At 38.7% G+C, this 12,527-nt stretch overlaps 1 protein-coding gene across 1 annotated transcript in view; it reads right to left on the minus strand.

Annotated features, from left to right (window-relative positions):
- Window positions 1–556: 556 nt before the first annotated feature.
- Window positions 557–12,527, minus strand: part of LOC106965183 (voltage-dependent T-type calcium channel subunit alpha-1I) — a 105,436-nt gene continuing 93,465 nt past the window's right edge. The window contains exons 27-31 of the mRNA XM_015061112.1: window positions 9,747–9,825; window positions 9,470–9,591; window positions 8,454–8,906; window positions 1,873–2,013; window positions 557–849 (exon numbers count right to left, since the gene is read on the minus strand). Coding sequence (XP_014916598.1) covers window positions 685–849; window positions 1,873–2,013; window positions 8,454–8,906; window positions 9,470–9,591; window positions 9,747–9,825 — 960 coding nt within the window. The 3' untranslated portion in view covers window positions 557–684. The remainder of the gene's footprint in view (window positions 850–1,872; window positions 2,014–8,453; window positions 8,907–9,469; window positions 9,592–9,746; window positions 9,826–12,527) is intronic.

Genomic DNA, 12,527 nt, shown 5'->3' on the forward strand with positions numbered 1-12,527 from the left:
GTATAGAATATAAGACAGATAATCTATAAACAATTTGAGCTCCTTGGCCTTCTGCCCCAAAAACAACCAATCAGAGCCAGGAGGCGGGTCTTAGTGCTGTCAATCACAATCCTGTGAGGCTCATCCTCCCTCTCTGTCTTATTCTAAAATTTGTATTCAGAAACACTATCCATTCAGTCAGACTGAGTTTAACTTATTTCACAAAGTAGAAATGGACTTTAGTTTCAGTGTCTAAATGACAAAGCTTGTAAAAGAATGTTCCTAAATATTTGCAGTGGTGTACAATGTGGTTCTCCAGTGTTTTGACCCAGGGAGTTTAAACAGAAGTCTCACTTTTTAGATTTTTCTTTTGTCTGAAACATGAAAATTATAAATCATATTCCTCCCCATTCACAGTTATGTACCACATTGTGTTGGTCTGTCACATAAAAACCTCCTAAAATACTCCAAACTTTGCTTTTTAGTATGAAAAAGTGGAAATATTCAAGAGGTACGAATGGCTTTTCAATTATTGTTCTATTCATTAAAGTTTGACATCAAAAAAGTCCCTTAGATGCTATAAATTGTTTTGTTTTTTTTTAAAGCGTGAAATTCAATATAACAATAATATCTCGTCCATGGAGAGAATTATGGGTAACCAGTGTGAAACAACACGAGTGTGACAAGCGAGTTGGAAAGGCCTTGTTAAGCTTGAGTGAGCGAGTGGAGACACACCTGACCGCCTCTGACAAGCAGCTGGTAGCTGCTGTGTTCATCCAGGCTCAGGTCATCGGGTAACGCTGGAGAGGAGGATTTGTCTGACAGCTGTTCTGACATCAGTGACGCCTGCTCCACCTCCGCCAGTCGGACCTGCGTCACAAACACGCAACAGTCAGGAAACAAAACGTGACGTAGAGGTTAGGAACACAAACTGATTTGAAGTTTGTGTTCCAATCAGAGCCAAGATTGGAACACAATCCTGGCTCTGATCAACACTTTTGTTGCTTTTCGTGTAAACTGTCCGTCTTGAAGAAAAAAAGGAAAAAGAAAAAGAAAAAAGAAAAAGAAAAAAAAAGAAAAGAAAAAAGGAGTGAAGGAGAATGTGAAAGTTTAAGTATTTTAATTAGTAATTTTCTAACTAAAACAACAGAAGATTTTGACTTATTTCTTAGTGTAAACAGTTTTCAAATTTGTTTAAACACACATTAAAAGTTAATGAGTCATTAGTTTTAACAAAACCCTGGTTCACAACTGAGTTGAGGGGAAATCTGTAATTTGATTGAATATATTTGTCTCCACAGATTAAAAAAAAGGATTATATAAATATTCAACACTTTTGTTGCTTTTCGTGTAAACTGTCCGTCTTGATTCATCTGTTCATGAATCAAAGTGTCTCTAATGCTTTGGTGATCTGCGTTGTTTACATCTGGCTTAAAAAGATCCATATTATTCAAATGAGAATGTTGATGAGGCGCTAACAGCTCATCCACTCATGAAGCAAAAACACACATTTTGCAGTGTGCAGACGGCGAAATGGTAAATAAAACCCCAAACGTTATTAGGTTATATTTATATGCAGCTTAGAAACTGTACATTGAACAGGTCACTGTCTTTCTCAGTAAATATGTTTATTTTAAGGTAATTGTCATGAAATGTGTCGACAAATGTTCACAAATGGTCCATACAACTCAGAAACGGCAAAAATGTCAATATCATCAAAGCATATTGTCAATGCTGTACTTCACAACGTAAAAAAAAAAAAAAGCAACAACACATTGACATCTAATTCATAAGATAATAAATCCACCGTCCTCGTCTTCCTCAGGGTCAGCAAAATGAATTAGTTTAAGGGACAGGGGAGAGAATGTGTGTGTTTGCGTTTCCCACACTCACCTCTTGCGGGTGACTCTTGCAGTCCTTGCAGACGGGAGAAGAGCAGTAGTGGTGAAAAACGGACCCGGAGAGGTTGTCAATCATGTCCCCTTCCAACGAGTCCTTAATCAGCAGAGACACACTGTCCAGCCACTGGCTCTCCTGCAGCACACAGCAACAGACACACCGTTTACCTCACAGGCAGCATGAACAAAAAACATGGTGGCTTCACAAGATGAAGAGTGAATGTAGCTTTCACTTTCAGAAGCAACGAAAAGGAAATCAAGTCCATATTCTCCAAATGTCAATAAAAGTCAACTTAGCCAACATCTGATCTTCTGTGTCGGGTTTCTCCAAAGAAACTAAAGCGTCAGCTATTCTTTTCTACTGTTCTCCTTTGATTCCTTTATTTTTTCTCTTTCATTATTGCCTCCTCTGTAGAACATGCCGAGTGCATGACGGAAAGTGCTGTTTAATTAAGCGCAATACGTTGGAGCCGATGTTATTTTCACCCCCGACTGGCAGCTGCAAGACGGTTATCACCGACTCTTGCACTTGTACCTCCTTCCAAGACAAATGTCGGAGTCGGAGACAAATGTCAACCCCGCAAGTTTAATTGTGATTTTTTCCCCCCCATCTTGTCTCTGTCACCTAGTCAAAATCTATTCATCTCCTAAGAGTTTGCCTCCTGGTATCTTGTTATTTTTATGGAGCAGTTTGTTTACAAAGATCTTTCTAAACCGCTGAATATTTAATTAACAGGTAATTATTATTTTTTGCCTTACTTGCTCTTCTCTCTCTTCATCTCTTGCTAAAGTTTTTATGCTTGTTCCTCCAGAGGTTACCCTTTCCTCCTGTTTTCTTCCTTTCCCATCCAGATACCATTAAAAGACTTGCTAAAGGGTGGAAGGTGAAGAGGGCAGCAGACAATAGCAGGTCCTTGGCAGCACCCAAGTATTCACTGAGCGTACACATCGCTTCACATGCTGGCAAGGCGCCCAGTGGGGGGGCGAGGCAGCTTGATTGATTGATTGTGCCGGGCAGCGAGTGTGGTAAACTGTGCCCATGACCCCGTTTGATTCACTGCAATCTGGGTTCTTCACACTCTGCAGCCCCTATTGTGCAATACGCCCATCTTCCTCAACATACGATTTATATTCCTTCAAAACATTCAGACGGTGCTCCATGCGAGGTGCCACAGAAAGAGATGTGCCGAATGGTTCAAGTGCTCATGAAGACTGGCGCTTCTTTAGTGAAACTGTCACAATGAAGCTGCTGCTTGGGTTTATTTAGGGAAATGGGGACTGAGTTTCAGATGCTACGAGCTCGTCTTCCATTCGTTTCCGTCGATGTGTCCTTGGGCGAGACACTTGACCCGCCTTGACGGATAGTGTTGGTCAAAGGGTCCGGCGGCGCAGATTGAATGGCAGCCTGACTTCTGTCAATCTGCCCCAGAGCAGCTGGGGCTACAATGTAGCTTACCACCATCAGTGTGTGAATATGTTTATGAATGATTGAAGCAGGGCTTCCCAAACTTCTCCATGCCATGACCCCCTTTGGAGCATTGACCTTTGGGTGTGGTCCCCTCTGCAAGCTAACAGACAATGCTAAAAAATATGTAAAGAAACATCAACTTATAATGTTTTATTATTTACTATTGTATAATTACTACATTCATTTAGCATAAATGCCTCCTGATTTCGGATGTCAGGAGTTCTGTGGTGGAAAACAAAAGTTTTTAAGTACAACAGAGTAGATCTATTGTATTTATTGTTCAATGTTTCAAAAAATGTGGGTTTTGGGTTTTCATTGCACCCTAATAATCAAAATTATTAGAAATAAGTGCTTAAAATACATTACTGTGTCTAATAAATCTACATAACAGCAGTTTCACTTTTTGAAAAGAATTGCTGAAATGCCCCATCAATCTGCTTACCATTTCTTTGGCCAATAAACTAGTATAGATAGAAAAGACTCATAATATTTTTTGTACTAGCCCTTTATGAGTTTCACTTCTCCCTCCATTTCTGTTTCTCTTAGTACAGCACTGTGCACAAAAGAGAGAGATTGGAAAACATTTTAATTACACAAATAAAGGTGGCAAGGCAGTTCTTATTAACATATTAATTCAGTGGTGTTGCTTGTTTTCACTTTTCAAGGTCTTACAAATCTTAATTCACACTGCGTCTACTTAGTGGTAATTGGTCACTGTTCTTTTGTTGTTGTTGTTTTTTAAATATTTTTTGAAACAACCCCATCACAGATTACTCATGCTGGAGTCATTAGTAAGTGAAATGACTCAGACAACATGAATTATTCAACAGGCATGCTAAAATAATATCGTCCCGGCTTTTGTAAGTGTTTTGTTTGGAAATGAGCTATTGCAAATGGTGGACTAGGCCAGATTTAGATAAAGAGCTGGGATTCCACACGTCAGATCTCAAGTCTTTATTCTGACACAGCAAAGACAAAAGGTGGGAATTCTTATTTTGATAGTTTAATTGATAGTCCGGTAGATGCAGTTCGATTGGGGATGAATTGAACTTCCATTTTCTTCTTCCATTTTCAGCTGGTGAGGTTTGCTTTCTGACTGCACTGTCAAACAAACCAAACAATTAGAAAAACCTCTGCACCTCCTCACCTGTGGTGGCACTGCAGCAAGAACCGCTGAAGGAATCGACACAAAAACATCACAAGAAGTCACTGAGCTCAACTTCCTTCTACACGAAACGTAAAGAAAACTGACGCAGCGTCAGATTTTTGCGGTTGTAGAATTTCTCTTTTATCTTTGGTAAAAGATGACGAGCCATTTCTCCCGCTAACGCTAGACCTAAGCAGCTGTGCTTGATGTATTTACCCAGAATGCACTGCGCCAGAATCCAGTGGAGCGGTTTCCGGTCTGCTTGGCATTCACATACACATTCGAAATGAACCAGAGTTCAGTCCAAACCGAACTTAGACCTAGGTTTTTCAGCGGACCAGAGTTTGCGTTTTAGGTCTGCACCAGAGTTAGCTTGCGCATTCACGCCTCCCCAAACAAAATGAAGTTTCTAGACAAATGAACTAGAGTTTACTTGAAGCAGACTAATCAGAGCTTGTGTGAATGCCTCCTAAAGCTAAATTTCAATTTTTTTTTTTTTTTTGACAAAAGCTACATCATCTTCTTAAATTTACCAGACGCAGACCATTACCAGTCCATGAACTTTTGGTCTGAGCCGTGAGGTAAAAGAAAGAATAAAGAATCCTTTGTAATTTCCTAGCACCAATAAGCCAATCATGACAACCCAACTTCACTCTTCTCTTTGATATGGACAATTTTCAGTCAAGTCCATCAGATAAATGTTGTTGGGGAAACCCTTGTTCTGAAAAACCTCTTACTATCAGCATAAAGGAATATCCAAGCTGTATATCTGAAATGGCCGTTTGCTGACCAATCAGAATATTTCTTGAAATAAACTAATTCTAAGAAAAAGGTGCACAAAGAGAGGTATTCCCTTCTCTCTCCTTTTACATTCTCTTTTCAATCTTAGGAAGTTAAAGATATCAGTGAGCTGACAAAGAGCTCTAAACACAATGAGGCCTGCCACCCACTCAGTTCACTGTTTTCCCTCCTCTGAGAGCATCTATTGCTGTTTTCTCTTCCCTTCCCGCTCCGCCATCGATTCAATGCTATTCCATCTGATGGGTGACAAAGGTAATTTCTTGCTAGTGAACTTTGCTACAAAAGGTTACAGAGCATTTTGCTGATAGACTTCCCGAAAAGAGTCTAGTCAGAGTTGCTGTGAAGATGACTAATATGTAGAGGACATCGTGTCTTTTCAAGTTGGGAACAAAACAAGTACTTAAAAAAAAAAGCATAATAGATAATAAATGGAGCGATACAGCAAAACAGAAGAATACGCTGGGAAGTAACTCTGTACAGTTCAGTAGTTAAAACGTCTGAGCCAGGATTACTTAAAGCAGGCAGAACGAGCATTTCTACATAATTAAGTAGATAAAGTCAAACTCTGTTGTAAAGCCACAAAACCAATCCTAACCTCTGCAGCTGATGTCACAGACCTCAACTCTGATTTTGTTCATTTTTTTTTTCATTATCTTTTACTCACTTTGACAGCTCTTATTAAAATAATCTTCACCTGCTGGTTTTAATAGAAAAAAAAGTACAGTCATTGTTCTGTTCCTGTCCATCATCAAAGACAATCAAACAAAAGATAGGAGCAGCCAGCAGTTAAAGCCTTTCATCCAGACAATGTGGTGACGAAATTAAAGTTCTTGCGAGATTTAGTTCGTTAGCAAAAGTACTTTTGAAAAAGAAGCTACAGTTTTCTTTTATTATTATTATGTGAGTTTAAGTCATAGCTGGCACTTAAATGAGATGTGCAAAGATATCAGTTCATATTTCAATGTCACTTCAAATGATTAGTTACTTAATACAACTATGAAACAACTGGATCCTTGTTGATGACAGGAGAACAGAGAAAACGGCAGACGAGTGGAATCAGACAACTTTCCCCTCGATTCTGAACTTTGATCTGAACAGCTGACAAAAATGTGAATGTAGGAATTAGAGGCGGAGTCTGATTCATATTTAGTTTTTAGAAATGTGGGAGGAAATTAGTCGGGAATTGAAACCTGACAGTTCACAGCTTCATGAACTCTGACCGGTGTCTGACCAATCCCAAAATCAAAAACCCAGACTCTCTTCAGCCAGTGAACGCACCATAAATGGTAGCAACACTTTTCAGTGTTGACGCTGTTACTAAGTGGAGAAACGTAATCCTCACAATTATCTATTTTTATTATCAAGAAGGTGTTCAAAACTTCACTGCCACTTATTTGACTTTCAGTACACACCAACATCATGTCTCACACATGGAGAGAAATTACCTCCATTTCTAACATGAATAATTAATTATGATCTGTCACAGAAGTAAGGCTTGAAAAAAAATCAATGCTTACTTTATATCTTCCTATAATAAAGCTCCTAAAGAGACATTATAAAACTAAAGTAGACAGTTTAAAGCTTCACAGACTCCAAGGATATCAAATTCTGATCATTGCATCTCTAATTTTTAAGCACATGCTTCTCTTCTGGTACATTCAGAACCTTTATGCACTCTTTTCTTTTCCTACTCATTCATCTACTTCAACAATCCTTTCATTCCTTTCATTTCCCCTCGAATGCAAAGCATAGCTTCCTTCCCAATGTTGCTTCTTTCTTTCTCCTGTTTTCACTCCTTCCCGTTTATTTCCACACTGACTTTTTCGGTTCATTTACTTCCTTTATTTCAAATTTGCTCACAACATTCTCAAAGTGCCTCTTCTCATTTTCCAGAGGGCTTATAATTTTACACTGGTGCGATTATGATGGCATGAATCAGGCGGCTGAGGAATGAAAGTCAACATAGGCGGAGCGTCCGCTGGTGATATTTTTAGAACAACAGAGACAGCCGCTATTTAATATCATGGTAAATCTGTGAGCAGGGGTCCTCTGTGTGGCTTCCAGCACCACCTTGTGTTTTCATATCGTATCTACTCAAGTAGGTCATATGCGTTTCATATCAATATAAGCAACTCCGGCTGCATTATTACCAAAAAGCCTGTCTGGTTGGGCAACGACTTGTGCTGTGGGAGAACTTAATAAAGTCTAGAAATAACCAGAACAGAATAATCCGATCAGAAATTGCACAGTTAACAACCTATTTAAAACTATAGTATGTAACTTTTATAAAAAAATATGTTTATTTTACATATTTGTTCAAACTGTTACCATGTTGTGACGGTACGCTTTGAGTCGGATAATCTGTGAAAAGCTCAATCCTCCTCCCTGTGTTAGCATTGCCATCTGAAGAACTACACCGCTCCCGACCAAAATTGACCAATCAGAGAGAAGAGGAGTGGCTTAGCGCTGCCAATCATGCTCGTGTACATGCTGCTAAATTTGCAAATGGAGAAAATGATGAAACTGGAAAAGCTGTTTATCCACCGTCATCAAAAGACATGCTAACTAGCATTAGCATTTATGCCATGTAGCGTAGGAGAAGGTTGTGAACAGTGCATGCACTAGGATGATTGACAGTCCTCCAGGCTCTTATTGGCAGAGGAGCTAAATTTTTTTCACAGATCATCTGTCTCATATTTTACTGTCATGACTTAGTGATAGGTCTAACAAAAATGTAAAAATATGTATAAATATTTTCATAAAAGTAACATATAGCGGGTTTAAGCACTACTACACCAACCAAAAACACCATTCTCTACTGTTTTATTCTATTGCATCCTATGAAGTATTCTATTAAAATTGAACAAAAATGCAACTTTATGACTATCGTGACCATTTAATTCCATAAAAACAGAACACAAACACATGCGGACGGACTCTATGTGAGCCACATGTTGAAGAAAAACTGAAAAAGTTCCATATGTTTCCCTCTGAGTCATCTGGATGCAGATGTTAAGCAGAGATGTGATCAAAGTTAATGTATTCTGAACTGCATGATTGCTAAGTGATTAAGCCGAGCTTCTCCTTAAAGAGCTCCAATCAGCATGTTTAAAGTAAAAGTGTAGTGATCATTTTCTTGATTGCCTGATATTCCACTTACTTGAGACGGCGAGTAGAGCCGACATCGCGGGTGGGCGTGTCCGTCGTGAGTCGAGCTGCCTCCTCCTCCTCCTCCTCCTCCTGCTCCGTCTTGAAGTGGCACCGTTACTCCGCTGCCCAGACCCCCGACCGTCCCCACTGCCACTCCGCCCATGCCTGCCGCGGCCGCGCCCCCGCCTGTCGCCCCGGCGATGGCGCCGATGTTTCCCATCATGCAGCAGAGGCCCCCCTGAGCCAGCTCCAGTTCAATTTCCGCGTCCATCTCCGCGTCCTCCTGCGCCTCCTTGTTGGAGTCGTCCAAGTGCTTCATGAGCACGGCGACGACCACGTTGATCAGGACAAACTGAGCCGTGAGCACGAACGACACGAAGTACAGCGGGGAGATGAACTGCAGCCCGGCGTGGCAGCCGTAGTCGTTGCCCGGGAGATGCTGTGGGCACTCCCTCAGAGTGTCCTAAAAACGAGAGGGACATGAAGAAACCAACCAAGAAACCAAGTGACAAGTTGGTTTAGACACTTAATCATTTACAAAGAATGACTGCAGAACTGGAAATACTTAACACTTAGGAAAAAATTTATGATTTTACGTAAATTTTAAGTAGTGGTGTGGATTGGGAATTTTAAAGGAACAGTATTATATACATTCCAAGAACAAGAGTCATTTTCATCACAATTAAGTAACCACTTAATTGGTTACCTTCACTTATAATAAAAATGCCATATACTTTTCACTGAAAAGTAGCTCACATAACAGCTCAGTTTCACCAGGTGTTTGCTAATTGCTGCTGACTAGTCTGAAGGAGCTGAAAGGAGGAGATTAAGGGATTCCCCATAAATGCATGTAACAATCAAAGCAACACACCAGGTATGTTTTTGTTGAGGGAATAATATTACAACATGATGTAAAGCTCAAAAAAGTTGATTTTACATAAAACTGCCCCTTTAAGAAAATATTCAGAATTTCACTCATCTTTTCGTTAAAATTTTGAGGTTTTAAGCTTTTAACTAAACTCATACCTTCATGATGCCATTCCAGTTGTCACCTGTTGATACTTGGAAGAGTGTAAGAAAAGCCATTCCAAAGTTTTCAAATGTGGCGTGGCGGCTCATTCCCTCGCAAGGGTAGTCAGCGTTACACACTAGAAGAGAGATGTGATGAGAAGAAAAAAAAGAGGAAAGATCAGACACCACGTCGGGGCTCTCATAAGATCATCTGGAGTAATATCACAGAGAACTTCAACATAAAAAATACTTTTTTTCCATTTTGTGCAGAAATATTAACTCAAGCACATACCGAGCTCGCCAAAAAGCTCCACTCCAAGAGCAGCATAGATGAAAAACAGCAACATGAAGAGCAAGCCTAGGTTTCCCACCTGAAGCACAAAACGTATCACAAATCATATTGTCATCTCAGCTAAACCAGGCTGAACTTTAAATAATAGACTGCGAATGCCAAAGTTTGATATGCCTGATCCTTATATCTAGAAATATGTATTTTCTTACCAGTCATACAGAAACACATACAGAAACATCTTACTTCATTTCAGAATTTACTGAAATAATTATGCTAAAAGGGCTGCGTTTTCCAGTCACATGCTAAAGTTAAAAAAGTCATTTTTATATAATACTGTCACTTTAACACTCTTTACACGTTTCTAAATCTTTATTATGATTACTATGATCATAATTAGTTTTTATCCTCGTGGGTAAAGAACCGGCACTGGATATATAGACAAACTAAACTTTATTTGCTTCAATTTATTCACTATTAAGCTTATTATCATACTCCTGAATTTAAAAAAAAAGAAAGAAGCATGTTTCATAAGACCCAAAGTAAATGCTAACAATCTAAGCACAGGCTTAATATGTAGGCAGTCACACCCTGGTGTGTCAAGGCAAATCACTTTACTTCACAGAGAAATAAATTGCCTGGAAATTCATCCTTGTAAGGTTACTTAGCATTTCCAAGGGGAGATATGCAAAGCAAAAGGATAAAGAACCCCCCCTGGGGTGTGATAGCGGGCGCTAGCAGCACACCATTAGCTAAGTCGCTTCACAGAGAAGCCAGTGGGGTGCTTCTGAATAATATGTGCTAATCTTTGAGGCAGGAAAATAAAGTGATTGTCGATGAGGAAACAATAACATGTACAGTCGTCACTCAAGGAAAGTATGAAAGAGAACCGTGGCAGGAAGAGAAGATGAAAGTAGCACTAAGCTACTGGGAGAGGTAAACGCGGAAAGCCCTCAGCAGTTTGAGGCAAGTAACTCAAACCGATGTGATCCCTTTCGTTCCTTTGGCAAGAGAATGAAAACAAAACATGGTGCTGTAAAACTGCTCAACACCGATAATGTGTAAAAGCTAGTGAGTGACTAGCTTAAGGTGCAAAAGCAAACAGCTTGTTCCTGTTGCTAGCATACCTACAATGGTCAGCTTTTTCTTTGAGCGTACTTTTTTCATTTTGTGGTTACAGTGTTCTAACTGTATAGAAATCTAAGCACAACAAAAACAGGACTCTTGGATTTTTAATGGGAACATGGCTTTACACATTATTATAATGTTTTCAACTAAAATTTACTTTAAAATTGGGGGAAAAAAATTATCAACAGCTACAATGTAGTTGATTTTCTATGGCTCTCAGTTAAACGTTTAGGTCTGTTTGACAGATGTTACAAAAATATCACATAATCTGGCGACTCACAAATCAAGATGATACTTTATTGTGCTACTATAAATGCCTGGAAAATACATGGTTCTTACCGCCTCTTTAAAAACTGGTCAGGTCGATCAAAATACAGCTAATAGATTTCAGAACTGATAATCATTGTTGATTTCTGCCACAATTGATGCTTTTTGATAATAAATACAAACAATAAGGTCATGTTATATAATCACAATTAATACATTTGAATGTTGATGTTTATTTATTTCAGCAACTCAATTTACTGAATGAAACACATTATGTAGTTTAAGATTAGATTACTACATCATATCAATAACATTTCTAAAACAGAAATATGTGCTCATTGGAAAGCATTTTCAAACTAGCCTCGTTGGACCCAGTATTCTGACTGACTGCATGTTTTTGCTGAAAACTGTTGTGTTAGTATCATAATTCTGTGAGATTTATATACATATATGCCCAGTGATGTTTTGAGGAAAATGACAATGGGAACATGTAATTTATCCTTTTTGAAGAATACTGGATTAGCTGGAGACATGGCTTCTTTTATTATACTTAATTTCTGTTGATAGGTCAGCTATATTAAAGGTAAATCTCTGTAATGTATTTTTTTTTTACTTTATTTTTTTTGTGATGTCCTGTGTTTGTAATTCCCTTTGGTCCAACCTTCTGTCACACAAAATGAGGAACATAATGAAAGGAGAGCGAGCTAATACATTGGACAAAAAGTATTTTTGTGGAAATTTACCTTAATGCATTAGAGAAAGGCTGCTGTTAAAATGATATACTAATAACAAGAAAGAAAAAAAAAATTTGAAAGAGAAAAATTGGTGAACACCTGAGTCCATTAGTGGCATCTTCCATAAAGAGCTGTTTTAAGGAGAAACAACTCCAGTTCCATTAGGCATTTTTAATGCATTCAAAAACAAAGAAAAGCAGAAATACATGGCTCCACAGTGTTTGAGAAAGGAGACAAAGGACCAAATGTAAGTTTTATGTTATCTGCAGAAAAGCTGATCACACTTCAGAGAGACACAGAGAAAGAATAATGACATGTCCTCCGATTTTGCCACTATTAGAAGAAAAGAAGTCATTTTTTTTAACACTTGGTTTTGGGAGTTTATATTCCCATTTTGAAAATTTGAAGTAATTTATCTCTGCAGGCATCTTTTTAGTCCCTCATTAGCACGAAAAAAAAGAAATAAAAAAAAAAGATCGGCAGCCATAATGGAGCACCTGCTGGTTTTTTGTCTTCATCACCTTCTACACTCCAAGGGCATTAGTGGCACTTCTGGGGAAGCAATTTTAATAAATAGGCATCTGTTTTTCCTAATTCTCACAACAGTTTTGTATCCAGGGAAGATCTCATTACAAAAGTACTTGGAGATATATAT

The sequence above is a fragment of the Poecilia latipinna genome, unplaced genomic scaffold (assembly GCF_001443285.1).
Source record: "Poecilia latipinna isolate Pla-1442-1.1 unplaced genomic scaffold, P_latipinna-1.0 Scaffold1778, whole genome shotgun sequence".
Lineage (NCBI taxonomy): Eukaryota > Metazoa > Chordata > Actinopteri > Cyprinodontiformes > Poeciliidae > Poecilia > Poecilia latipinna.